Source organism: Marmota flaviventris, chromosome 10, assembly GCF_047511675.1.
Source record: "Marmota flaviventris isolate mMarFla1 chromosome 10, mMarFla1.hap1, whole genome shotgun sequence".
NCBI classification, from domain to species: domain Eukaryota; kingdom Metazoa; phylum Chordata; class Mammalia; order Rodentia; family Sciuridae; genus Marmota; species Marmota flaviventris.
The window spans coordinates 87,708,792-87,735,484 of NC_092507.1; the positions used below are offsets into that span (position 1 = coordinate 87,708,792).

At 34.3% G+C, this 26,693-nt stretch overlaps 1 protein-coding gene across 4 annotated transcripts in view; it reads left to right on the top strand.

Moving 5' to 3' along the window:
• Nucleotides 1-25,348, top strand: part of Rtca (RNA 3'-terminal phosphate cyclase) — an 82,504-nt gene extending 57,156 nt beyond the window's left edge. For all 4 annotated transcript variants that reach the window (XM_071618091.1, XM_071618092.1, XM_027943117.2 and 1 more), the window contains 8 exons: nt 2,602-2,725; nt 5,294-5,352; nt 7,066-7,207; nt 7,474-7,598; nt 9,524-9,582; nt 19,633-19,727; nt 21,179-21,283; nt 24,985-25,348. In XM_071618091.1, the coding sequence (XP_071474192.1) occupies nt 2,602-2,725; nt 5,294-5,352; nt 7,066-7,207; nt 7,474-7,598; nt 9,524-9,582; nt 19,633-19,727; nt 21,179-21,283; nt 24,985-25,086 (811 nt within the window). In that variant the 3' untranslated portion in view covers nt 25,087-25,348. The remainder of the gene's footprint in view (nt 1-2,601; nt 2,726-5,293; nt 5,353-7,065; nt 7,208-7,473; nt 7,599-9,523; nt 9,583-19,632; nt 19,728-21,178; nt 21,284-24,984) is intronic.
• Nucleotides 25,349-26,693: the final 1,345 nt, after the last annotated feature.

The window sequence follows — 26,693 nt, forward strand, 5'->3', positions numbered from 1 at the left end:
GCCCTATCTAGAGTTCCTGTAATCTTCCCATGTTCCCCCTCCCAACCCCAACCTCCTCAGTTTTCTTACTTCTAAAGTGTAAATAAAATACCTTTGAGGTTAAAGACAATGAATGTAAACTTTGGGCACCTAATTGAAATGTTATCTTGTATGTAGTATGATATAGCATTTTTATTATTATTATTATTTAGAAGTTGAGTGTCACAAATTGACTTGAGTTTTCACTTTCAGTATTTGTATTATAGCTCAAGTTCTTACAGTTAATTATAAACCATAGTCTACTACTTTCTTTTTCTTTTTTTTTAATTTATTTTTTAGGTGTAGATGGGCACAACACAATGCCTTTATTTTTATGTGGTGCTGAGGATCGAACCAGGATCCTGCCCGTGCTAGGCGAGCGCTCTACCGCTGAGCCACAATCCCAGCCCCATAGTCTACTACTTTCAATGTGCATATTTTTATTGCTTTGTGTGTGTTGGGGGGGGGGGGGTTGCTGGTCCAACTCATGGCCTTGTGCACACTTAGCTCTACCACTAAGCTATCTACCCCAGCCCTCTGTTGTCTTCTAAGATATACTTATGCAACTCTACTTAGAAATTTTTGGATATAATCCTGATTTTTTCCCCCACTGGGAAATGAATATTTAACAATTAAATTGATCTAAGTGCTTCTCCTTTTATTGACAAAATGTGGATAGTAGTTAATTCCTCCCTCCATCCCCCCACTTAGTGATAGGGATTGAACCCAGGAATGCTCTGGGTTAGCACTCTAAGCTACTCTAGTCCTTTTGGTTTTAGTTTTGATACAGGGTTTTCTTAAGTTGTCCAGGCTGACCTTGAACTTGTGATCCTCCTGCTTCAGCCTTCTGAGTTGCTGGTGTGCTGCTGCACCTGGCTAGCAGTTAATTTTCATGTTACTTCTCTAATCTATTTGACTGGTCGCTTTTTTTGTGTGTGTATGTGGTGCTAAGGATTGGACCTATTGCCTCATGCATAGGCAAGTGCTCTACCACTGAGCTCCATCCCTAACCCTTTTTATCTATTAGAAGACAATAAAGCATTAGGGAGCATATCACTAAACTGTTCGGGCTTACTCAACTTCAAATCCTCCTGCCTCAGCCTCCTGAGTAGCTGGAATTACAGGCATGTGCCACCATGCCTGACTTTAGCCTTGATTGTGATTACAGGACCATGTGTTTTCTCAAGTGTCTACTTTATCTACTATTCCTTACTCTTCTCAAATTAAGGTTTTCTTTAGTGTTTTTAGAATCTGATTTTATTGGTGAGAAATTAAATATTTGTTGGATCACTCAGAGAGGATCAATGAGTTGAATAGGTATAAAACTATGATTAGTAGTTAACTAAACATTTCCAAGCCCTTTTCTTCCAATTCTAAACACTTTAGCAGTCAATAAATATTTATTTTTATTTATTTATTTATTTTTTAAATTTAATTTTATTTTTTTAATAATAAATATTTATTAATCAGTCAAACTTATTACCAGTGATAGAGACTTTCTAGTTCAGTATGTATGGGCCTTTGTTATAAGAAAGTAAAGATCTTTCTTTTGGTATGTAAAAGCTATATTGGATTGCATTTCAAACTATGATCTACTTATGAGTATTATTACTTTCTCTGTAGAAAAGGGCGATAACAGCTCATTTTGAAAATCTGACCAAATTTTTTATTTTATAAATACTTCATGTTCTATGTTCATTTATTGTGATTTCTCACATTATTTGACTATATGGACAGAACTTTTCCATGTGTAATACTCAGCTTTTAGTCTTTGTAAAATATTTTTCTTTGATCTCAAACTCTATGATGAGAGAAATTACATCGATCCCCCCCCATTTTCCAACTTTATTGAAGTGTAGTTTATAAATAAAATTATGAAGAAGGTATATATCATGATATTTTGATATATATTTATGTTGGTAAATAATTACCAGTCAAGTTAAATAACATTTTCATCACCTTTCATAATTACCTTTCATATGTGTGTATGTGGTAAGAATACTTAAAATCTGCTGTCTTACAAAATTTCAAGTAAGGCATTACATCTTAACTTAATATTTTGAACAGTGCCTTTTGCATGATAACTCAGAAACAGTTGAATATTTCTAGGTCTTGACTATTTTGAATGCATTTTCATAAATTGCTATTTTCAAGAATCCTTTTATTTAAAAAAATTGAAGATGGTTTTATTATTTTATTTATTTTTTTTGTAAAGAAAAGGGTCAGAACTTAACCAAGATCGCCCATCTAATGTAGTGATGTGTTTTAGTCTTGAATTCAGAGGTTTGCTTATCTTTTTTTTTTTTTTTTTTAAATCATGCTATATAGGAAACTAGGACCTCATTCATGCTAGGCAGGCACTGAATCAAGGTACATCCCAGCCTCATTTGCTTATCATTAGAAGCAATTCTTTGTACTGTGAAATACTTTCTTTAAGATTCAGGATTTTATAATTCAGAAACAAATCTCTTTTAACTTTACATTTAGCTTTGCTTCAACTAAGTAATGTAATAAATTATAATTCAGTTTTTTTTGAAACTTTGAAAAGATAGTGCAGTTAAGCCTGTTTTGCCTTCTCCTTAGGAGTGTGTGCCTCTTGATGCAGGTTTCAATGCCATGTGTTCTGTTTGCTGCTTCTCCATCAGAACTTCATTTGAAAGGTGGAACTAATGCTGAAATGGCACCACAAATCGACTACACAGTGATGGTAAGGGTTCTTGTTGTTAATGACATACTGAGATGATCTCATATATACTTCTGAATATCTATTCTCTATTTAAATATATTCTGAATATTTTGTGTATGTTGCTATTTATTCATGATGTCTAGTTCTGCTGTAGGAGAGAGTGGGAAATTGTTTATTTTAGACTTTGTATTATATTTTAGAATAGTATTTATAGTGAATTTTTAAAAAACCAAATGTGATTATTATATAAATTATGTCAGTTATTAGGTAAATCCACTACTTTATAAATATAGGAATTATGATTTAGAAGGGAACTCAAAAAATTTTTAAATGATAATATTTAATGCTGGCTTATACAACTCATGGGAAAGAAGAGTGGTACCGGTTGAGCATCCCTAATCAGAAAATTTAAAATATAGAATGCTCCAAACTCTAAAACTTTTTGAACACCAACCTGGTGCCACAAGTGAAAAATTCTCCACTTGACTGCATGTGGTAGATTGCAGTCAAAAACAAAAGATAGACTAAAAATGTTGTATAAAATTACTTTTGGGTTATGTATATAAGGTGTCTATGAAACAAATAAATTTTGTGTTTAGATTTGGGTCTCATCCCCAAGATATCTTATTATGTTCATGTACATGTAAAATTGAAAACAGTCTGAAACTCAAAACTCTTCTGATTGTGAGCATTTTGGAAAAGGGATATTCCAAGTTTATTGTGGCATAATTCCTTACAACTAAATTCACCCTTTTTAATGTGCAGTTTGATGATTTTGGATAACAAACATTTATCTGTAAACCAACCACCACAATAAAGATATATAATACTTCCATTACTCTAAAAATTCCCTTATCCCTGTATCAGGCAGTCCTGTCCCACAGTCCTTTGGCAACCACTTTTCTGTTTTCAGTCATAGTTTGCCTTTTTTTTTTTTTTTTTTTTTTAAGAATTTCATGTACAGGAATAATACTGTTATGTAGCCTTTGAGTCTAGTTTTTCATTCGCCTTAGTAAACTTTAGATTCACAGTGTTACTTGTATTAGTAATAAAAACTAAATAATAAGTATATGAATATGCCAGCTTGTTTATTTATCTGTTGAAGGGCATTTGAGTTGTGTCCAGTTTGGGGCAATTATTATTTTATTTTTTCTGCCGCACTGGAGATTAAACCCAGGGGTTCTGTACCACTGAGCTATACCCCCAGCCCTTTTTATTTTTTTGAGACCGGTTTCACTAAATTACCCAGGCTGACCTTGAACTTTGAATTCTCCTGCCTCAGTCTCTCGAAGCACTGGTTTTACGGGTGTGTACCACTGTACCTGGCAGTTTTGGGCATTTATGAATGAAGTTGCTGCCAACATTTATGTTTAAGTTTGGCTTAAACATAAATTTCCAGTTCTCTTTTATACTTAGAAGTAGGATTTCTGGGTTATTATAGTAAGTACATGTATAAATTTATGAGAAACTGCCAAAACTTGTGGCATCCAAAATAGTTACGCTATTTTGTTCAGCTTTTTCAATAGTCCATTATGAGAGTTCCAGCTGTTCACCATCCTACCTAGCACTTGACATTCTTAGGTTTTTATTTTTAAAAACTTTCTGCTTCTCTTTTTTTATGGTAGTGGGAATTGAACCCAAGGCCTCACATATGCTAGGCAAGCACTATACCACTGAGCTATACTCCTAGGCCTGCCCTTTTTTTTTTTTTTTTTTTAACCAAAGTTTAGTAACATCTATACCTCCTGCATACTATGGAGAAAACCTAGAAAAATGAGTAAATCTCTAGAGTAGATCTTACAAGTTGCCTTAGACTTCAGGATTAAATATTGTCTTTCTCTGAAACATTGCCAACCTAATGGATAGTATAATATATTTAAAGTCAGTGTTATAGATCATATAATGAAAATTAGTTTCTCCTTAGTTAGTAATTCCACTTCAAGCAAACTATCCTAATAAAATAGTACAAAATGTAGCAAAAGGTGAATGTTAAAGGATTTGAGTAGAGAATTAATATATATCATTACATAATCATGAAAAGGTAGGAAATGGTTAAATAAGTAATGCTCAAATGCCATGCATTTCTTTAAGTTTTATTTCGCAAGAATTTTTATTGTGTCAGAAAAATGCTTACACTTATAATGTTAAATGGAAGAAATAAGAATAAAACATTTTATTTGCAGTGAGATTTCAGCTTTATAAAAGAATTGAGAGGGCAGAATAAAGTGTTGTTCACCAGTGCCCCTACTTTTTTTTTTACAGTGTACAGTGTACTGAGAAGGGTCAGTAATGGTTTCTGGAGTAGAATAAACATTGGGTTCAAGTATTCTGAGTTCTGAATTTTTTTTCTCATTAGACTTGCACGGCCCTGATTTATTAAATGTTAAACTTAAATTTAGTGAATACAAGTTTTTTTTTTTTTTCCACTTGAAAAATGGAACTAGTCTATATATTTTGATACTACAGTTTACTTATAACACTCAATTACTTATAACAATTACTAATTCAGTACAGAGCACTTTTCATTTAATAATTATACTTGTTGAATCAGTGAATATTTTGGTTGCAATAACAATTGATTTTTTTCAGGTCTTCAAGCCAATTGTTGAAAAATTTGGTTTTAATTTTAATTGTGACATCAAAATGAGGTAAGTTACTTATTTCTTTGCCTTTTCCATCTATTATTATGCTAAATTAGCATAATGGAAAATTTAGACCTTGGAGAACTGTCATTCTAATACACTTAATATATTACCCTTAAAACATTTCTTGTCAAATAATTGTACTTTACAGCTTAAGAACGGTAAGCTGCAAGGGTGTGGAGCCTTGAAAGCAACTACATGTGATATTTACTTGTTTCTTGGGAGAAATATTTTCAAGGGAATTTCCACATGAAAGCATCTTCATGTCTAATGTTATCCATGCACAGATTAAATGGTCAAGTTGTGCAGACACTTGAGCCAGGCACTGTAGGATCATAAAAAGATTTTCTTCTGTAGTGTGATCAGAATTATTTTTTTAAGAAGCACATTGGGCATTTGGGTTTTTTCTTTTTTTAAATCAGTTTTAGTTGTAGATGGACACAATACCTTTATTTTATTTCTTTATTTTTATGTAGTGCTAAAGATTGAACCCAGTGCCTTACATATGCTTGGCAAGTGCTCTACTGCTGAGCCCCAGCCCCAGCCCCATTTGGGTTATTTCTTTGGTCTTCTTCTGTTATACAATGACAAGGTTAAATTTCTTGGCATCTCATTTAAGTGCATTGCAATCTTGCTCCATTTTGCCTTCCTAGCTTCATCTTTCTCCTTTTTTTCAACTTATCCTACATTCTAACACCACAATTACATGCTATTCCTTGAACATACTTTGTATCTTTGAAGTTCACATCTTTGTGTTATTCTTTTTCTGTTCTAAAAAATGGGAAATCCTATTTTTTCTAAATAAAATTTGTGATTTCCTGTATGAACTCTCTGTGGCTGTACCTCTATCAGAATCCATATTTGCACTTCTGTTGTGGTCCTGCTTACATCCTGTGTTGTATTCTAGTCAACTGTATAAGGGTACCCCTGCCCTATTAGATGGAGAACTGCTTGAGGATAGGCACAGTGTCCTTCTCAGCAGCTGAAATGGAATAAATGACTTTGAATAATTGAGTTTAGATTCTGTTAGTGTCAGCTATTTATAATCATCAGCTATTTATTTGAGTTCCTACTGTGTACCAAACATTGGGTTAGGACCTGGAAAATAGTAGAAACAAAACAACTCTAGATATCAAGGAACCTATGTTTTAAAACAAACTTGTCAAATAGAACTTTCTACATTGAGAAATGTTCCCTATCTATGCTGTCCAGTATGGTAGTCACTAACCAAATGTGACTACTGGGCACTTAAAACATGGCTAATACAATTGGGGAATTGAATTGATTTCTAAACTATGTTTAATTTTATTTGCTTCTTTGTTTTTATTAAAGCTTTTTTTTAAAGGAAGCAGCGATATGCTTCATTGCCCAGACTGTCCATGAACTCATAAGCCCAGAGGATCCTCCTGCCTCAGTCTCTTGAGTAGGAGTAGCTGGGACTGTAGGAGAATGCTGCCACACTTGGCTTGGGGCTGGCAGTTGAACTCAAAGCCTCATGCATGCACCACTGAGCTATACCTCCAGCCATAAATTTTATTTCACTGTAATAGTCACATGCAGCTTGAGGCTACTATATTGAACAGTCCAGACCTAAAATATGATTTAGAACTTTTTCATGAATTGCATATTTGGCTATCATTCACATTATTTTAATATAATATTGTGCTTTATTTTTGTCATGCAATTAGTTTATGTGGATATTTATCACACTTTTTATAGGGGCTATTATCCAAAAGGTGGTGGTGAAGTAATTGTTCGGATGTCACCAGTTACACAATTGAACCCAATAAATTTGACTGATCGTGGCTCTGTGACTAAGATATATGGAAGAGCTTTTGTTGCTGGTGTTCTGCCATTTAAAGTAAGTTGTCTAAATGTTCTTAGAAGTGTGTGCATGCCTTGGTAAGTATCATCTAAATTTTGAAATTATTAGAACTTATTTTTTAATCCATCTTTTCATTAAAAATTTTCTTCAAATTCAGTGCTCACTCTCTAGAAAATCAAGTTTTAAAATGATACATATAAAAATTAATTATTTTATGTGCCTTTAATGGCTTGGAAACAATTTTTCAAATAATCAGTAATTAATATTGTATCATTTTGGTTTTTTCTACCTTGCCAAAATAGGTAGCAAAAGATATGGCAGCAGCAGCTGTGAGATGCATCAGAAAGGAGATCAGAGATCTATATGTTAACATCCAGCCTGTTCAGGAACCCAAAGACCAAGCATTTGGCAATGGAAATGGAATAATGTGAGAAAATATACTTTCTTAGACATCGATTGAGAGCCCTGAAATAGTTACTGTGTTGGTTAGCTTTCCATTGTTATGATGAAATACCTGAGGTTAACAATTTAAAAGGAGAAAAGATTTATTTTAGTTCACGGTTTCAGAGTTTCAGTCCATGGTTGTTTGGCTTCATTGTTTTTGGGCCTGTGGTGAGGCAGAATATCAAGGCAGGGAGTGCTTGATGGACTAAAGCTTCTCACCTCATTTTCATCAAGAAGCAAAGTGACAGAGGGAAAGAGAGAGGAAGGGGCTGGGCTCCAGTATCCCCTTGAAGGGCATGCCCCCCTTAACCCAACTTCCTTCTGCTAGGCCCCACCTCCTAAAAGTTCTACCACCTCTCACTAGCATCATCAATTAGCCACCAAGCCTTCAACACATGTTCTTTGGGGGACTTCTAAGATTCAAGCCGTGAGTGACTGTTATCCTGTTTAAATTAAAGATTTCAAGTTTTTGTGCTCATTTGATAGTTTTAAGAAGACATGTTTTTAAGGGGATCTCTACCTAAAAACAACAGTATGGTGAATTAAGATGATTTTCTGAATTTTTTCTGAGGATGTTTTGCCTTTTACTACTCTGTAAGATCCTTTTCACTTATATAATTAGCCCTCTGTATTCATGGGTTCTGCATCCATGGATTCAAATGACCAATTTAAATTTGACCAGATTAAAAAATAACTTAAAAAAAACCAAAACTGAGTACAGTGGTGCATACCTGTAATTCCAGTAGCTTGGGAGGCTGTGGCAGGAGGATCAAGAGTTCAAAGCCAGCCTCAAAAAAAGTGAGGTACTAAGTAACTCAGTGAGATCCCGTTTCTAAATAAAATACAAAATAGGGCTGGGGATGTGCCTCAGTGTGAGTGCAATCCCTGGTACCCACCCCACCCCCCCACCCCCCAAAAAAAAGGAAAGAAAGAAATGAAATTGTGTCTCTACTAAACATTTTTTTTTATCATTCCCTTTTTTATCATCAAACACTTTTTTCTTATCATTCCCTAAACAATACAGCTTAACAACTATTTATATATTGTGTACATTGTATTTGGTATTATAAGTAATCTAGGGATAATTTAAAGTAATAGACATGTGTAGGTTGTATTTAAATACTATGCTGTTTTATATAAAGGACTTGAACAACCTTGGATTTAATCCACAATGAGAATCCTAGAATCCATCCTCCTGAATACTTAGGAATGAACTTAAATGTTAAAGGTAATCAGAAGTTAGGCTTTGAAGGTGATCCTAAGAGAAATGTTTTTAGTTGCTTAAAATACCTCAACTCTGAAATTAACTCACAATGGTAAAGATCGCCTTAATAAAGGAATATGATTATTAGTGTTACTCCAATTAGAAGTTATGGTTTTATGTGTTATAAAAATGCTTTGATATTTTTGGATTGTAAAAGTACGGTTATTTTTTGTAGATACTTATATTTCAAATTCTCTTATTCAGAGTTTCTGTTAAAGGGTTTAAACTAAATGCTTACTTTAATAATGTAATGCTATCTAAAAACTATAGAATAAAACCTAAAGTCCTTACACAAAGACATTTTTTATTAAAAGAAAATTATAAAATACTGTATAGTACTGTGTGAAATGGTACCACTTTGCACCAAAAATATGATAACTTCCAGGGATACGGAGAGGTGGTGGCTTCCTTTATCTATGAGTGAACTAGAATTAGATGTGACTTCTCCCATTCTAGCCCTGAAGGATATTATTGGCTGATGGAGAATGTTAATCAGACTACTCTGTGTAGGAAGAATTTCGCCATTGCAGCGTACTGGCCATGTGTCATTTTGTCTATTTAACACTGTTTTCCTGTGTCTTATTTACTATAATTTTAGAATGTTTGTAGCCTAAGAGTAATACTTGTTTTTTCCCTATATGTAGAATTATTGCTGAGACATCCACAGGCTGTTTGTTTGCTGGATCATCGCTTGGGAAACGAGGTATAGTTAAATGAAAGTGGGTCCATAGTTCCTACTGCTACTAAAAATTAATTATCTCTCAGGATTGAAATGTTATAGGGAATGATGGATGACAGGTTTAAAAGGCTACTGTTAACTAATTCTTTTTTTTTTTTAATTTTAGTTGTAGATGGACACAATACCTTTATTTATTTTTATTTTTTATGTGGTGCTAAGGATCGGACCCAGTGCCTCAAACATGCGAGGCAAGCACTTTGCCACTGAGCTGCAACCCCAACCCAGTTAACTAATTCCTAGAGTCAATTAAACTTTAAGTCTTTCTCCTATTTTTATACTTTGAAAATTTTTAGACCTATAAGAAAAGTTGAGTGACTAATTCAACTAGTCATCTACACAACCTCTCCTAGATTCATTAGTTGTGAACATTTGGTTGTGTGGTATGTATGCTTCTGAACTGCTTCAATGTAAGTTATAGACACCATGCCTTACTCCTGAATACTGCAGCATATAGATTCAAAAACAATATCAATATAATCACAGTATTGTTTACTTTTTAAACATTTATTTTTTAGTTATAGGCGGACACATATCTTTATTTTATTTTTATGTGGTGCTGAGGATCAAACCCATACCATAACCCCAACCCCCGCAGTATTGTTTTTATACCTGAAGAATTTGTCTGTGATATGCAGACACACCAGATGTGTTGTCTCCAAAATATTCTTTAGAGCAATGTGATATATTTTTGAAGTACAAAATACTTTCTCTCTCTTTTTTTTTTTTCTGTTCATGATACTAACATTTTTTAAAAGTCTAGGCCATTTTCTTTCTTTTAGGCCATTTTCTCACAGAATTTCCCACAATTAGGATTTTTCTGATTATCTCATGATTAGATTATTCATACCAAATATTTTTAGTAACAATATTGCATCAGTGATTTTGTGTCTATACCACTACATTGCATCAAAGGGCATGTAAAGTCATTTTGCCCTTTATTGGTAAGGCTGAATGTGATCACATGGTTGAGGAGGAGTCCTCCAGATCTGCTTGCTATAAAGGTTCCTTTTCCTTTTACAATCATTAAGTAGTCTGGGATAATACTTAGAGACTATCTGATATTCTGTTTTCATACAACTTTCATCCAGTGGTCTTAATATCTATTGATGTTTCTTCCTTTATCAGTTATTACACTGATGATTAGAAAGTACTGAATATTTGGAGGAAAAATAAATCTGTTTTTAAGATTGGCATATTAAGAAGAGGAGATGCATACATTTGTTTGTTTGTTACCCAGGGGCACTTTACCACTTAGCTACATTTCCAACTATTTTATTTTGAGACAGGGTCTTGCTAAGTTGCTAAGGCTGGCCTTGAACCTGTGATCCTCCTGCTTCATCCTCCTGAGTCACTGGGATTACAGGTGTGCATCACTGCATCTAGTGGTTAACATTTAAAGTTTTGCTAGTCAGGCAACTTCTAGTTATTTATGGTAATTAATTGCTTCATCCTACTTTGTAGTATCTTTTTTTTTTAATATTTATTTTTTAGTTGTATTTGGACACAATACCTTTATTTTATTTATTTATATGTGGTGCTGAGGATCACACCCAGGGCCTTGCATGTGCTAGGTAAGCACTTTACCGCTGAGCCACAACCCCAGCCCTACTTTGTAGCATCTTTTAAAAATGCTTATGCTAGCCAAGCATGGTAGCATCTACCTGTTGTCCCAGATACTCAGGAGACTGAGGCAGGGGGATTACAGAGTTCAAGGACAGCCTGGGAAATTTAGTGAGATCCTGTCTCAAAACCAAAACAAAAATGCTTCCACTAGCTGTGCTGTTTAACCTCATTATGAACTATAGAATACAAAATAAATTCAGATGATTTTAGCTTGCTAGATGATTCGATCTATACACTATAGATCATATAATCAACATAATAGAAGAAGTAAAATCAACATCTCTCTGGGTATGATGTGCAGGCCTATAGTTACTCAGGTTCCTGAGCGAGGCAGGAAGATTCTTAAAGCCTACAAGTTCAAGACCAGCCTAACATGGTGGGACCCCCATCACTAAAAACAAAGGGAAAAAAATCAAAATCTCCAATCAACTCACATAATGAGTTCTGTCTAAATCTCTGCTGTTCACAGTGTGGATGGGAGACAACAGGAAATCACTATCATCTGGGAGTTTTGTTAGAAATACAGATATGGGGCCTAACCCAGACCTATTTGAATCTGTGGAGGGTGGAGGTATCGCTCAGTGGTAAAGTCCTTGCCTAGCATGTGTGAGGCTCTGGGTTTGATTCCCTGAAAGTGAGACCTAAGAATTTGTTTTAACAAGTTCTCCAGGTACTTCTAAAGTATCTTGAAGTTTGGGGAGTATTGATCTAAAATATATACTAGTATATATTTACTACCTATTAGGCACAGTGAGGAATCAGTGTGGATACTTAGCCACTGCATGCAATATCTACAAGTCTTGAGAAGCAAAAATAATGCAAATATAAAGCACAGAGCAGGAGCAGACATATTATAGATAATAAGTATTTGATGGACATTGGCAAATCTGTGAGTTCTATTAGTTTTATTATTGGGTACCACAAATGTGCCAAGTACTATGTACTAATTATTTACAAGTGAGAGCTACTATGCCTAAGTGCTGACCTAGTCTGGTGGAGAAGACAGACCGGTGCTGATAGTGTTATCCCAGGGTACCATAGAGATAAATGCAAAGAAAGAAAAACTAATACTTCTTTGGAGGATGAGTAACTCCAATTCTGCCTTTTGCTATTCATTGATCTTTCCTCAGGGGGATAAATAGAAGCCAGGAAGAAAAGTGAGAGCTAAGGTGAATTGGTGCAGCCATCATGGAAAATAGTACAGACATTCCTAAACAAACTAAAAAGACAATTGCCATGTAACCCCGCAGTCCCTTTTTTGAGTATATACCCAAAAGAAATTAAATTGCCTCAAAGATTTATCTGTATTCCCATGTTCATTGAAGCATTTTTCATAATAGCCAGAATATGAAAACAACCAAATGTACTTCCATGGATGAATGAATAAAGAAACTGTGGTATATATACACATCAAAATATTATTCAGTTAAATCACAGCAGATGGGATAGAGAGAGAAGATGGGAGGGGAAGGGAGGGGGGATAGTAGAGGATAGCAAAGGTAGCAGAATACAACAGTTACTAATATGGCATTATGTAAAAATGTGGATGTGTAACCGATGTGATTCTGCAATCTGTATACGGGGTAAAAATGGGAGTTCATAACCCACTTGAATCTAAAGTATGAAATATGATATGTCAAGAGCTTTGTAATGTTTTGAACAACCAATAAAAAAAATATTATTCAGCCTTAAAATAGGATGGACATGGAGCAAAGTGAAATAAGCTAGATACAGAAAGAAAAATGTTGTATGATCTCACTTATATGTGGAATCTAAAAAAAAAAAGATCAAATATAAAGAGAGAAAGTAAGAGTGGTTTACTAGGATGAGATAAGGGGGAGGAAATGGGGAGCTGTAGGTCAAAGGATCTACATAATAGATCTGAAGAATGAACAAGTCCAAAAATATGGTATACAACATGAGAACTATAGGTAATTATAGTGTATGGTAGTCAGGATTTTTGTTAAAGGAATAAATTATAGTTGCTCTTGTTTTAGGTGGGAGAATGGGTAACCAAGAGATGATATATTGGTATGTTTCATTAAAGTAACCATTTTACTGTAAATGTATCTCAAAATATATATTTTTTAGTTGTAGATGGACACAATAGCTTTATTTTGTTTATTTATTTTTATGTGGTGCTGAGGATTATACCCAGTGCCTCATAAGTAAGAGCAAGCACTCTACCACTGATCCACAACCCCAGCCCCTAAATATATATATATTTTTAAATATTTATTTTTTAGGTATAGATGGACACAATACCTTTTTTATTTTTATTTGGTGCTGAGGATAGAACCCGGGTTTCGCCCGTGCTAGTGGAGCACTCTACCACTGAACCACAATTTTTTAAAGTAAGCTAAGGAGCAGGGACATGTTCTGTCAATATTTTTTGACAGAAAAAGATGTTTTTCTGTGCTTAAGTAACTGCAGTATATATGATAAGTACAGGGTCTGGGTAGGGGGATGGAGGATGATGAGAATAGAGAGGTCAATAAGGGCCAGATTTTTTTTTTTTTTTGCACTGGGGATTGAACCCAGAGGTGCTTTACCCAGCCACCCTTTTTTTTTGGGGGGGGGGGCGGTTCTTGGGATTGAACTCAGGGGCACTTAACCACTGAGCCACATCCCCAGCCCTTTTTTTGGATTTTTTATTTAGAGACAGGTTCCTCACTGAGTTACTTAGGGCCTCAATAAATTGCTTAGGATGGCTTTGAACTGAGATTCTTCTGGCTCAGGAGGCTGAGCCGCTGGGATTACAGGCGAGCCACCATGCCTGGCTTACCTGTCCCTTTTTATTTTTTGAGACAGTGTCTCATAAGTTGCTTGGGGTCTCACTAAGTTGCTGAGGCTAGCTTTGAACTTGTGATACTCATGCCTTAACCTCCTGGGTCACTGAGATTTCAGGCGTGCATCACCGTGCCAAGCTAAAGGCCATATTTTGAAGAGCTATAGGCTACATAAAGGAAATTCAAGTGTCATACTGAAAATATAAGGATTTTAAGGATGGATATGTAAGAGTCTGTTATAACTCAGATCAGACATGGTGAGGTTTTGCAACAAGGAATGCAGTGACTGGTGCCAAAGACATTGAGTACTGATAATCAGGGTATTTAAAAAGGTAAACAGTTTGTTGACCAGTTGGATATTGGAGGTATGGGAGGCATTGTGAAGAAAACATTCCAGGTGTCTTAACTTAGGTAACTGGGTGCATTTAAGTGTGTGAATATAGGAAGTAGAGTTAGTTTGTCATCATAGACAATAATTTTAGATATGTTGAATTGAGATTGTAAAGGGACCATAACCGTAATTTTAACGCATGCAGTGTGTTAACCAGCCCTGAAATTTTTTCTCATATTCTGTCAATATTTTTTCTCACTTTGTCATATGAGATAATATTTACTTTGAAGTTGTCTTTGGATATCACACTTGCAAAGTGTTCAGTACTGATTTTTATACTTACCGTGTTTGAAGAAGATAGAGACGAGAACAACAGACTTGCTGACATTGACTGATTGTCCTCCCTTGTGTCAGGTACCTCAGTTAATGTGAATGCAAGGGCAACTTGGGGTCTTCCCTCTTTTAATCTAGGTTCTCTTTATATTAAGGATCTCAGAGATAATGTCATAACTACCATTATCCAGATCCCCTTTTATTTCTGATTTAAATTAACTAGAAAATTACTGGACCCTGAATCCTAATGTCTAAGTGTTATTACCAGAAGCAACTTCAGCTGGTTGTCAATGCCAGAATATGTGGTAGAGGCAGGAAGGTGTAGCTAGTCATGCTTTTGTAATTGTCTTAGTTACTAAAACAAAAATTTTTATCTTTGTTTTCTTATCTGTTACATAAGAGAATTAGCCTGGAAAATCCCTAAAATCCTAAATTTTAGACCTATTATTCTGTATAATGACCCTGGGCTTTCCTTATCTGAAAAATGGTATTGGACCATGATCTGCATATAAGGATCCATTCCAACTTTACTTGATTGGATTGTGAACATAATGTAAGACTGAAGGACTGGAGGTGTAGCTCAGTGGAAGAGCACAAGCAAGGCCATGGGTTCAATTCCCAGCACCGAAAAAAGAAAAAGAAATGAATATTGTTGAATTTGTGTGTTGCTTGATTACTTTTTGGTTTGGGGTTTTTATTTTGGGTTTTGTTTTGTTTGTTTTGGTAGTACTGGTGGTTGAATCCAAGGCCTAATAAGTGCTAGGCAAGCACTCTTCTAGTGAGCTACATTCCCAACCTTATTTGATTACTATTGTCTCTCAGTTAGTTATGTTTTTACTATGGGAGCAAAACAATCTGCATTTCATCTGTACAGAAATTTACTTATAGAAAGCACTTTTCTTTCCTCATTCAGTATATGGTAGGTCATTCAGGGAATCTTTCTAGTGTCCTGAAGTAAGTCCTTTGGACTTCTCTGCTCAGTCTGATGACCATTTTTTAAAGTTTTGTCCTTTTAATAAGCTAGAAGACACCCAAATTGTTGAATATGCATTTTAATTTCCTGTGTTTTAAACCATTAAAGTTGAAACCTTTTTTTTTTTAAAGAAACATGCAAAATATGAAAAGACTATTTGTCAATTAGGTAGAAAAGCATTAAAGTTTCAGAAGAAATTAAGATTTTGTTCTTTTTTGGGACAGCATAATACTACCAAGCAAAATTCTATTTTCTTCATATGTTCAGTTGTCACAAGCTGTTAGTAATGACTGGTAATAATGTAGATCCATGCATACTATTATTTACTATCAAGGCGGCTGGGTAGGAATGAATATGAATAGCTCTGAGAAATATTTTGCCACTTGACGGAAAACTTCAGTGTGTGTTCTCTCTGGTCCAGGTTGAATATATCTGATACACTTGGATTTTGAATTTTTTCAGTATTTGTGTGTACATAGTGTGATTTCTTGGGGATGGAACCCAAAACCAAATAACAAAATTCATTTATGTTTTATACATATATCATCTACATATAACTTAAAGGTAATTTTATACAATATTTATAATAATTTTGTGCATAAAATAGCTTCATGGTGTGACTTTTCTTCTTTGGTATGTCAGTGCTCAAAAAGTTTTTAATTTTTGAGCATTTTGGATTTCAGATTTTTGGGGTTAAGAATGTTCAACATGTAAATTATAAAGCCAGAACTTCTTTCTATCTTCCATCCCAGTTTTAGGCATCTTTCAAGGATTAGCTTAGGTCTTGTCTTCTCAAATATTCTAGAACCTGTAATCTTTTTCTTCTCTGAAACTCCTTTTGGATATACAGTTTATACCCAAAAGTTTATAGAACTTAGCACTTAACTATCCTTTAATATATAAATACTTTTTATTTTTTTTTATTTTTCTTCTTTGTTAATGTTCCCTTAGGAAAAGAACAGGTAGCATTTGGTCCTTAATACTACTACTACTACTATTATTATTATTTATTTTTTAGTTTTTGGTGGACACAACATCTTTATTTTACTTTTATGTGGTGCTGAGGAACGAACCCAGCACCCCGCGCATGCCAGGCTAGCACGCTACCGCTTGAGCCACATCCCCAGCCCCTACCATTATTATTAATACCCTATTATATACTGGTCTTGGTAATAAGTACTTTATAAATATTATTTCTGATTTCTATAACTTTATAATATAGTTGTTAATCATCTTCACTTTTTAAAAGAGGAAAAGGAAGGGGCTAGTAGCATACTCTGTAAGTCAAGAAACTGAGGATGTGGCTCAGTGGTACAGCACATACTTAACATATACAAGGCCCTGAGTTCATCACCTCAATCCCAGCAGCAAAGAAAAAAGTGAAGATTCATACCAGAATTGAAATCATTCCATATATTTATATAAATACTTGGCCAATTGATGATATATAAAAAAAATAGTCTTTACTATGTTATTATTATAACTGCTATAAGGAAAAACTGAGTTAAAATTATGAAATTTCCACTTTTCTGGGAAATTTTACCAAGATACATGTAATCACATAAATTTGCAAATATAAAATAGAAATAAAATTAGCCACATTCTCATTTTTTTTTTAATTTTTATTGTTGGTTGTTCAAAACATTACATAGTTCTTGATATATCATATTTCACACTTTGATTCAAGTGGGTTATGAACTCCCATTTTTACCCCGTATACAGATTGCAGAATCACATCAGTTACACATCCATTGATTTACATATTGCCATACTAGTGTCTGCTGTATTCTGCTGCCTTTCCTATCCTCTACTATCCCCCCTCCCCTCCCCTCCCCTCCCCTCCCCTCTTCTCTCTCTACCCCCTCTACTGTCATTCATTTCTCCCCCTTGTATTATTTTTCCCTTTCCCCTCACTTCCTCTTGTATGTAATTTTGTATAACCCTGAGGGTCTCCTTCCATTTCCATGCAATTTCCCTTCTCTCCCTTTCTCTCACCATGCACAAAAGTTAACTCAAAATGGATCAAGGAGCTTGCTATCAAATCAGAGACACAGCATCTGATAGAAGAAAAAGTTGGCTACGATCTACATACTGTGGGGTCGGGCTCCAAATTCCACATTCTCATTTTTTAAGAGACATTTTCATTTGTAGCCATGGATTTCATTTAAAGTAGATAATCTTGACTGCAGCCTCAGCTGCTATATATTGGGGATTATGATAGCTCAGGCTTCAGATTGTGTGAGAAAGTGAAGAGACAACAACATAACATTTTTGGTATTCTTTATTCTTTATAAACAGGAATTGAATTTTCCCCTTCTTGAGAGATTCTTGGGGGATCTCTTTCTGATAATTGGCAAAATTGCTAAACAGAATGTGTGGATCCTGTAGATTCTCTGGCTTTTAAACCTTGAGTTATGACACTTCTAAACTCTGAAGAACCACACCACATCATTTTGGACCTGCAGCTCTGGCATTCTCAGGGTTTGGGGTCCATCTTCATGTATTGTTTACCTTCAAAGACACAATTAAATGGCTTAGTTTTTTTTTTTTTTTTTTTAATAGCCTTAAAAGGGTAATTTGACATTCTACTACTTCTGACAGATTTACTTTGTATTCAGTGTTATACAAAAGATTTAAGGTGTGTTCAGAGAGGTCAGAAGTAGAGGAAGGGGTAAATATTCTGACATATTCATAATAAGCTGAAACCTATTTGGATCTTTTTTTTAAGATCATGGAAGCAAGCTCTTTCAATTTTATTTCATTGAAGCTTTATAATTGTAAATTATAAATTGTAAATAGTAGTTGGTTCATCCTAACAAACTCTTACATGCACAGAAATCAATTTGAGGTCATAATCCCCTCCTTTCCCCTTCTATCTCCCCCACTTCCTCTAGTCTACTAGACTTCCTTTCACTTGTCTGTTAATTTGTATTTGATTGGTTCTTTATGTAAATCTTATCCTTCTTTCCCCTTTTTCCTTATTTTACTTGAGCTTCCACATATAAAAGAAAACATTTGACTTTTGAGTTTCTAAGTTTGGCTAATTTCATTTAGCATGATATTCTTCATTTCTGCCCATTTACTGGCAAATGACATAATTTCCTTCTTTTCAATGACTGAGTAGAACTCCATTGTGTGTGTGTGTGTACACCACAATTTCTTTCCTTTTTTTTTATACCTTTTATTTATTTTTATGTGGTGCTGAGGATTGAACTGAGCACTTCACATGTACTAGCGCTCTACTGCTGAGCCACAACCCCACCCTATATACCACAATTTCTTAATTAATTCATAATTATAATTATTAATTAATTCATATTGATAGGCATCTGGGTGATTCCATTATTTAGCTATTGTGAATTGTGCTGCTGTAAACATTGATGTGGATGTGCTGTTATCTGCTGATTTCAGAGCTTTTGGGAAAAAGCAGTAGGATAGCTGGGTCATATGGTGGTTCCATCCCTAGTTTTTTCAGAAATCTCCAAACTGCTTTCCAAAGTGGTTTCTATTCAGATCTTAAAGGGACTAAAACTTTAAAGTAGTTGACCTAAGAATGTTACCTGCTTTTTTTTAGCTGAAACTTAATTCCCTGGCTTTCTAAAATCCTTTAGTTCTGATAGAATCGTCTGTAGACTAATTATAACTTATATAAATACCAAGTTTTACATTTTACAAAGAGGTATACCATTATAAGATCAAAACTTAGTTATAGACTGACTTTATAACTAATACTTTTAAAATAGGCCCAAAGCTGCCTCTTTTTTCCTCCTCTAACTCATTCAAAGGTAGAAGGCATTTGTATATGTCAATCTCTTCAAGTAATTAAATAACTAAAGATCTTGTCCAAAAGGTACTTGAATGAGTTCAAAGGTCTAAAAATGTTATACCACTACTAGCTGATATCAGTTCAACTTTTTGCCTCTCAGTAATTGATCTAGTTTTCTTTTGCATTATGCTTGTCTTAGGTGTAAATGCAGACAAGGTTGGAATTGATGCTGCTGAAATGCTGTTAGCTAATCTTAGACATGGTGGAACTGTGGATGAGTTTCTGCAAGACCAGGTAATGACACTTTTAGCTTGAAAACCTTTATCCTATTAGATTTGAACATCTGCTAATTGAATCAAATAAAATTTTTGATCATTGACTATTACGTACTCATTAGCAAGTCCTATTTTATTACTTTAAAATATTATTTATTCTGGAGTTTATATTCCTAACATTTCAGTCCTCATCCTGTTGTCTACAAAGTTTGACACATTAGCTTCTTTCTTAAAATAATTTCTTTACTTGGACTGAAATAATGTATTTTTTTCCACCTCACTGGTTCTATGTTCTGGTTTCTTTTGCTAGTTTCTGGTTTCTCAGCTTCTAAATTTTGAAGAGCCTCTTGATCTATATTCACTCCCTTGGTTATTTTGTCCAGTCTCATGGCTCATCTATTTGCAGACGACTCCCAGATTTATATCACTGCCCAGAACACTATTCTTAATTCCTTATTTGTTAGATCTACTATACTTACATCAGTATCTCCACTTGGGTTTATTATATACTTTACTCTCATTGAGAAGGTCCAAATAATACCTTTTTTGTAGTTCACTGTCTTTATATATTTCCTTTCTACCAAATGAACAATGCTTAGATCAGTGTCTACATTTAGATATTTATTCCTCAGGCTGGGAGTATAGCTCAGTAGTAGAGCACTTACCTACCATGCCCTGTGTTTGATCCCTACTACCATATACACTGGAATAGGAAGAAAAATATTCCTCAAGATTTCTTGATCATTTTTTTTATGACAGTTTTCCATGTATACTTACTTCTTGTTCTGGTCTATTCTGTTGTATTCCCAGTAATTCTGTAATAGTTTATTTATTTACCTGTGTTTAAAAAAATGTTAAAAGTGGGGCATGGTGGCACACACCTGTAATCCTCATGACTTGGGAGGCTGAGACAGGAGGATTGCTAGTCTAGGTGAGCTAAGTAACTTAGCAAGTCCTTGCCTTAAAATAAAAATTAAAAGAGTGGGGACTGTAACTCAGTGATAGAGTACCCCTGGATTCAAACCTCAAAAAATAAAATTATTATAAGAGTAGAGGAAATTTGTCATATTTTATATGTTAGTTTGATGAGATAATTGATCTAATTAAATGTATCAACTTCTCCATATTTTATTCTTCGACATTAATTTTAAAAATTCTGTACAGCAAATTGCTGCTAAGCATTTTTATTTCTTTATTTTTGTAGTTGTAGATGGACAGCTTGCCTTTATTTTATTTGCTTATTGTATTTTAGTTTATTTTATTTGCTTATTCGCTGTTAAGCATTTTTATACTACATTACAGACTTTTAGTAACAGTTTTCCATCATCTTCTAAGGACTTCTAGAAATCTAAAGAAATAGTAATTCTTTTTTAGCCATCTGATTTCTAGTAGTATTTTCATTGTGAATAGCAGAATTATAATTCTGAACATTGGTAAATGTGTGATACTTTTCTTCTTTTTTTTCAATAGCTGATTATTTTCATGGCATTAGCCAATGGAGTTTCCAGAATAAAAACAGGACCGGTTACACTCCATACACAAACTGCTATACATTTTGCTGAACAACTAGCAAAGGCGAGTATTGCATTAGAGTAATAGGGTCATGGTTTAATAAACATAAAGCCCAATGGTAATTGTAATTGCTACTACTCACTGAGTGTTTCCTCTGTGGCATTTAGCCAACTCAGCAGTTTATATGAAGCATCTTTATTTTATTTATTTATTTTGGGGGTACTAGGTATTGAACCTAGGGACGCCTAAACATTGCACTACACCCTTGGCCCTTTTTTATATTTTTGTTTAGAGACAGGGTCTTGCTGAGTTAAGGGCTCGATAAGTTGCTGAGGCTGGCTTTGAACTCTCAATCCTCCTGCCTCAGCCTCTGCTGGGATTACAGGAATGCACCACTGTGCCTGGCTCACTGAAGGATCTTATTCTGCATAACCAGATAGGTAGCTATTTATTATTATTATCTTACCTATGAGTAAAGTGAGGCAGAGAATAAATTCTTCAAGGCCATTTACTTTCTTAGTGCAGAGCTGGGCTTTGAGCAAATCCAGACCTCATATTGCAAGCCCTAAAATTCTAAAGAATTCATAGTTGGCTGTGAAGTTAAATATTCATATGAAATTTTAAATGTTTTATTTATTTACTTATTTATTTATCTCATTTGGTTGTTAAAATATTTACTGATATTCTAACATTGATCAATCTTCTTAAAGTTAGAGGGGTTTAAGCCAGCCTCAGCAACTTAGCAAGGCCTGGGCAACTTAGTAAGACCTATCTCAAAATAAAAAAATTTTAAAAGGACTGGGGATGAGCCAGGTGCAGTGGCGCACACCTGTAATCCCAGCAGCTCGGGAGGCTGAGGCAGTAGGATCAGGAATTCAAAGACAGCCTCAGCAAAAGCGAGGCACTAAGCAGCTCATTGAGACCTTGTCTCTAAATAAAATAAAAATAGGGCTGGGGATGTGGCTCAGTGGTTGAGTGTCCTTGAGTTCAATCCCCAGAACCAAAAAAAAAAAAAGTACTAGGGATATGGCTCAGGGGTTGATACCTTTGGGTTCATGTTCTGGTTTCTTTTGCTAGTTTGTTATCATTTTCTTCTTCTCAACTTCTAAATTTTGAAGAGCCTCTTGATCTATATTCACTCCCTTGGTGTGATCTATATTCACTCACTTTACTCATAGGTAAGATAATAATAATAAATAGAAAGTTTGCAAAATAGAGGGGAAAAAAATGGGCTTTAATTCTACCTTACCAATAGACCCACTGTTGACATATAGGTATTTTCCCCCTAACTTAAGTTGTTTCCTCTGATGTTTGTAATTAATAGACACCATTTCATTTCTTGTTCTTCTCAGTAACGTGTAGCATATTTCTCTTAGTATATTCTCTCTCTCTCTCTTTTTTTTTTTTTGGTACAGTACGGGTACTGAACCAAGGACTAAGATGCATTGCCAGCCCTTTTTATTTTTTGTTTTGAGACAGGGTCTTGCTTAGTTGACCAGGCTGGACTCAAGGTATAGTATAATTTTATGAAGTGATATAAAATTTATGGCTCAATTTTATGAAGGTGCTGACCTTATTTTTTTTTTAAATAAAAATAATGCACACTAGTAAAAATAAGAAATTAAGTATTATATATACCAAGTAAAAGCCACTGCTTCTCTACTCTTCTTTTTATATAATTCTTAATAACATACACTCTTTTTTGTTATTATAAAGATTAGATAGGTTTTGATTAAATTTTAGGTAAGGTCTAAGAGAATTAAAGGCAAGATTTTTTCTGATGAAAAGAGTTAACTCTTTTTAAATTCTATGTATACTTTTTTTAATTTGGTTTTTAACTGGACTCAATACCTTTATTTATTTATTTTTATGTGGTGCTGAAGATTTAACCCAGGGCCTCTAATGTGCTAGACGAGCACTCTACCCCTAAGCCATAACCCCAGCCTTCTACATATACTATATTTATAATGATTACTTATCTTCTCTTACAGATTAGTAGTAGTTTTAATTATTATAGTCTTCTCTTTTTATAGTACTTTGCATACAGTAGACACGTTATTTTAAGTGAATACATAAAGGGAAGTGCTTTGAACAGAAAATTTATAGCTCTCACTTCTTGTTTTATTGTATTATGTTTTTAACTGAGTGGCATGAAGATTTCTTTCTTTTTTAAAAAAAATATTTTGTTTTAGTTGTAGTTGGACAAAATACCTTTATTTTATTTTTATGTGGTGCTGAGGATTGAACCCAGCGCCCCACCCATGCTAGGCAAGTGCTCTACCGCTGAGCCACAATCCCAGCCCCTATGAAAGTTTCTTTATATTTTTGTGTCTTAGTGGAGATAGTTCATCTGTAAAATCTGAGAGTTGAAGGCCAGGTGCGGTGGAACACTCTTGTAATCCCAGCAATTTGGGAGTCTGAGACAGGAGAATCGCAAGTTCAAAGCCAGCCTCAGCAATGGTGAAGTGCTAAGCAACTCAGTGAGACCCTGTCTCTAAATAAAATACAAAATAGGGCTGGGGATGTGACTCAGTAGTTGAGTGCCCCTGGGTTCAATCCTGCTACCAAAAAAAAAAAAACAAAAAACTTGAGTTGAGTGTGGTGTTGCATTTCTGTAATCTCCCAGTGGCTCAGGAGACTGAGACAGGAGGATCACAAGTTCAAGGACAGCCTCAGCAACCTAATGAGGCCCCAAGCAACTTAGTGAGATCCTGTCTCAAAATAAAAAATAAAAATGGCTGGGGATGTCACTCAATTGTTAAGCTCCCCTGGGTTCAATCCTTGGTACCAAAAAAAAAAAAAAAATTGGGACTTGAGCTGGATAGTCTCTTAAGGCTTCTTATATAGGTTTAAACGTGGACTAGAAATGATTTCCATAACTATTAACTTGCATTTCATGTTTTTATTATGTAGATAATTTGAAAAATGCCTGCATTCTGTAGATAATTTGAAAAATACAGACAAATACACAAACACATAGGCATTAAAAAAAAAAAAAAACCCACAAAACTATATAAAAATTTTGGTTATCTAGCTCAGTATTCAACATTCATTCCCAGGAATTTCAAGTGTCCACTGTGTGTTAGTACACTGTCAGTGTAAAACTAAATCTGTACTCAGTTTTTATTTTAAATCAGTTTTGTTAAACTGAATCACATTTGCTTTTAAAATGATCATGTTTCCAGAATACAGTGACAGAGATCAACTGTAGTTAACAAGTGAAAAGTACAATGTTAAGCCTAATAAGATAGAAGAAAGTATTAGTCACCACCACCATCCCACCTTACTCCTTTCCTTCTCTGAACTAGATCTTTCTGAGTAATGTATTTAGGGAATTAAATTGGCAAGAAAAATTTAGTGATATTAAATGATAATTTCATACTTGACAGGATAAAAAGTTAAATGTTTGAGTTCTGCATTTTAGACAAATTTTTAGGGAACAGAGAAGATGCATTATAACCAACAGTTGAGATTCCAAAATTGGTATTTGCCTAGGGTTCTCTTCTGGGAGTTTGGGTCCATTAAGTATGAAGTGGAGACCTACCATCCATATTCTGACAGTTCTACAAGAATGTATACCTCTGAGCAGGAACCATCGTTTTAGAACAAAATATGTTTTCTCTAGGCTATTGAATTTGTCATGAATTGTTTCATTTTTGTCTCTGTAGCTTTGAGAAATGGGTGTGATGTCTGCGTATTTATGCTAGAATTATGGTCTCATTATTCTTTTCATATTATTTATATACTAAATATTCTGGTTTCAGGCTAAATTTACTGTGAAGAAATCAGAAGATGAAGAAGATTCCTCTAAAGACACTTATATTATTGAATGCCAAGGAATTGGGATGAGAAATCCAAATCTATAGGGTATTTACCTCTTAAATGATACCTCAGTGATGTATCGCACTAACTTATTTTATGTATACTACAAAACAGCGAATGTTATTAAAGGGCCTGACTAAATTTGGATATGAAATATGTTCTAGATTTACTGAGAATGCTTCATCAAATTAATCTTACTTTAAATATCTCCTGAGATATGGGCAATAAAATGTAAAAATTGATGGATATGTATGATAGTCAATTTCAACATTAAATTATTAAAATATTCTTTATACCTGAAGTAAATGTTTTTCTGTATATAATTAAGTCAGAGATATAGCTTTGATCAGTAATTTGTGTTCCCAGTAGTCTCCTAATCCAGTTTCACTTTCTGAGATTTCAATTGCCCTAGAGTTAGCCCTGGTCCAAAAATATTATATGGAAGATTCCAGACATAAATATTTCACCAATTTTAAATGGCACTTCATTCTGAGTAGCATGATGAAATCTCATACCTTTTGCTGTTCTGATTGAGATGTGAATTATTTGTCTCTGTATTTATATTATATACACCACCTGCCTCTTAATTGCTTAGTAACTGTCTTGGTTATCAGATCAGCTATCATAATATTGGAATGCTTTTGTTCATGTAAACCTTATTTTACAGGATAATGGACCCAAGGTACAAGAGTAGGGATTCTGCCCATTTAGATATGCCAAAGAAAAGCTGTAAAGTTCTCCCTTTACATATCATCTTACACCATTGTAAGAGTATATACACTATAGTAAGAGAGAAACCACAATCACATAACTTTTATTTGAAAATACAATCAAGTATTGCTTAATAACAGGGAAACATTCTGGGAAATGTATTGGTAGGCAGTTTCATTGTGCAAATGTCATAGATTGTACTTACACAAACACACATAGTATAGGTTAATCATTTGATGCAGCCTCTTGATGCAATAAAGAGACATGGTAAATACAAATGTATGAAGCTGCTATTAACACAGTATACTGTTTTTACAATAAACTTTATTTTATAACTAGAAGGAGACTAATGTAAAATATGGTATAAGTATTATCATTTTTTTTCCTTCTTAATACAGTGCCAAGGATTTACGCCAGGGCCTTACACATGCTAAGCAAGTGCTGTACCACAGAATTACAATCCACAGCTCTATTATCAAGGATTACATGCAGTACATAATTGTGCTATACTTTTTTACATCTGACAGCACAGTAGGTTACCACCAGCATCACCACAAATATATGAATAATGCATTGCACTAGAATGTTATGGATATGGTGATAAGAACTTTATGATGGTTCAGATCTGTAATGATCTTAAGGGACCACTGTAATATATGCTGTCCCTAATTGGTCAAAATGTCATTAGGCAGTGCATCATCTATTGTTTTAATTGCTCTGATTTATTATTAGTTATTGTTGCTAATCTCTTACTGTGCCTAATTTATAAATTAAGCTTTATCATAGGTATGTTTGTATAGAAGGAAAAAAAAACATGTAAATATAGGGTTTTGTACAATCTGCAGTTTCAGGCATTTACTGGGAGGAGTCTTTGAACTTGTCCCCCATGGTTATGGGGGGACTGTTGTGTTGTTTTAATCTCTTTGCTGAAATCATATGT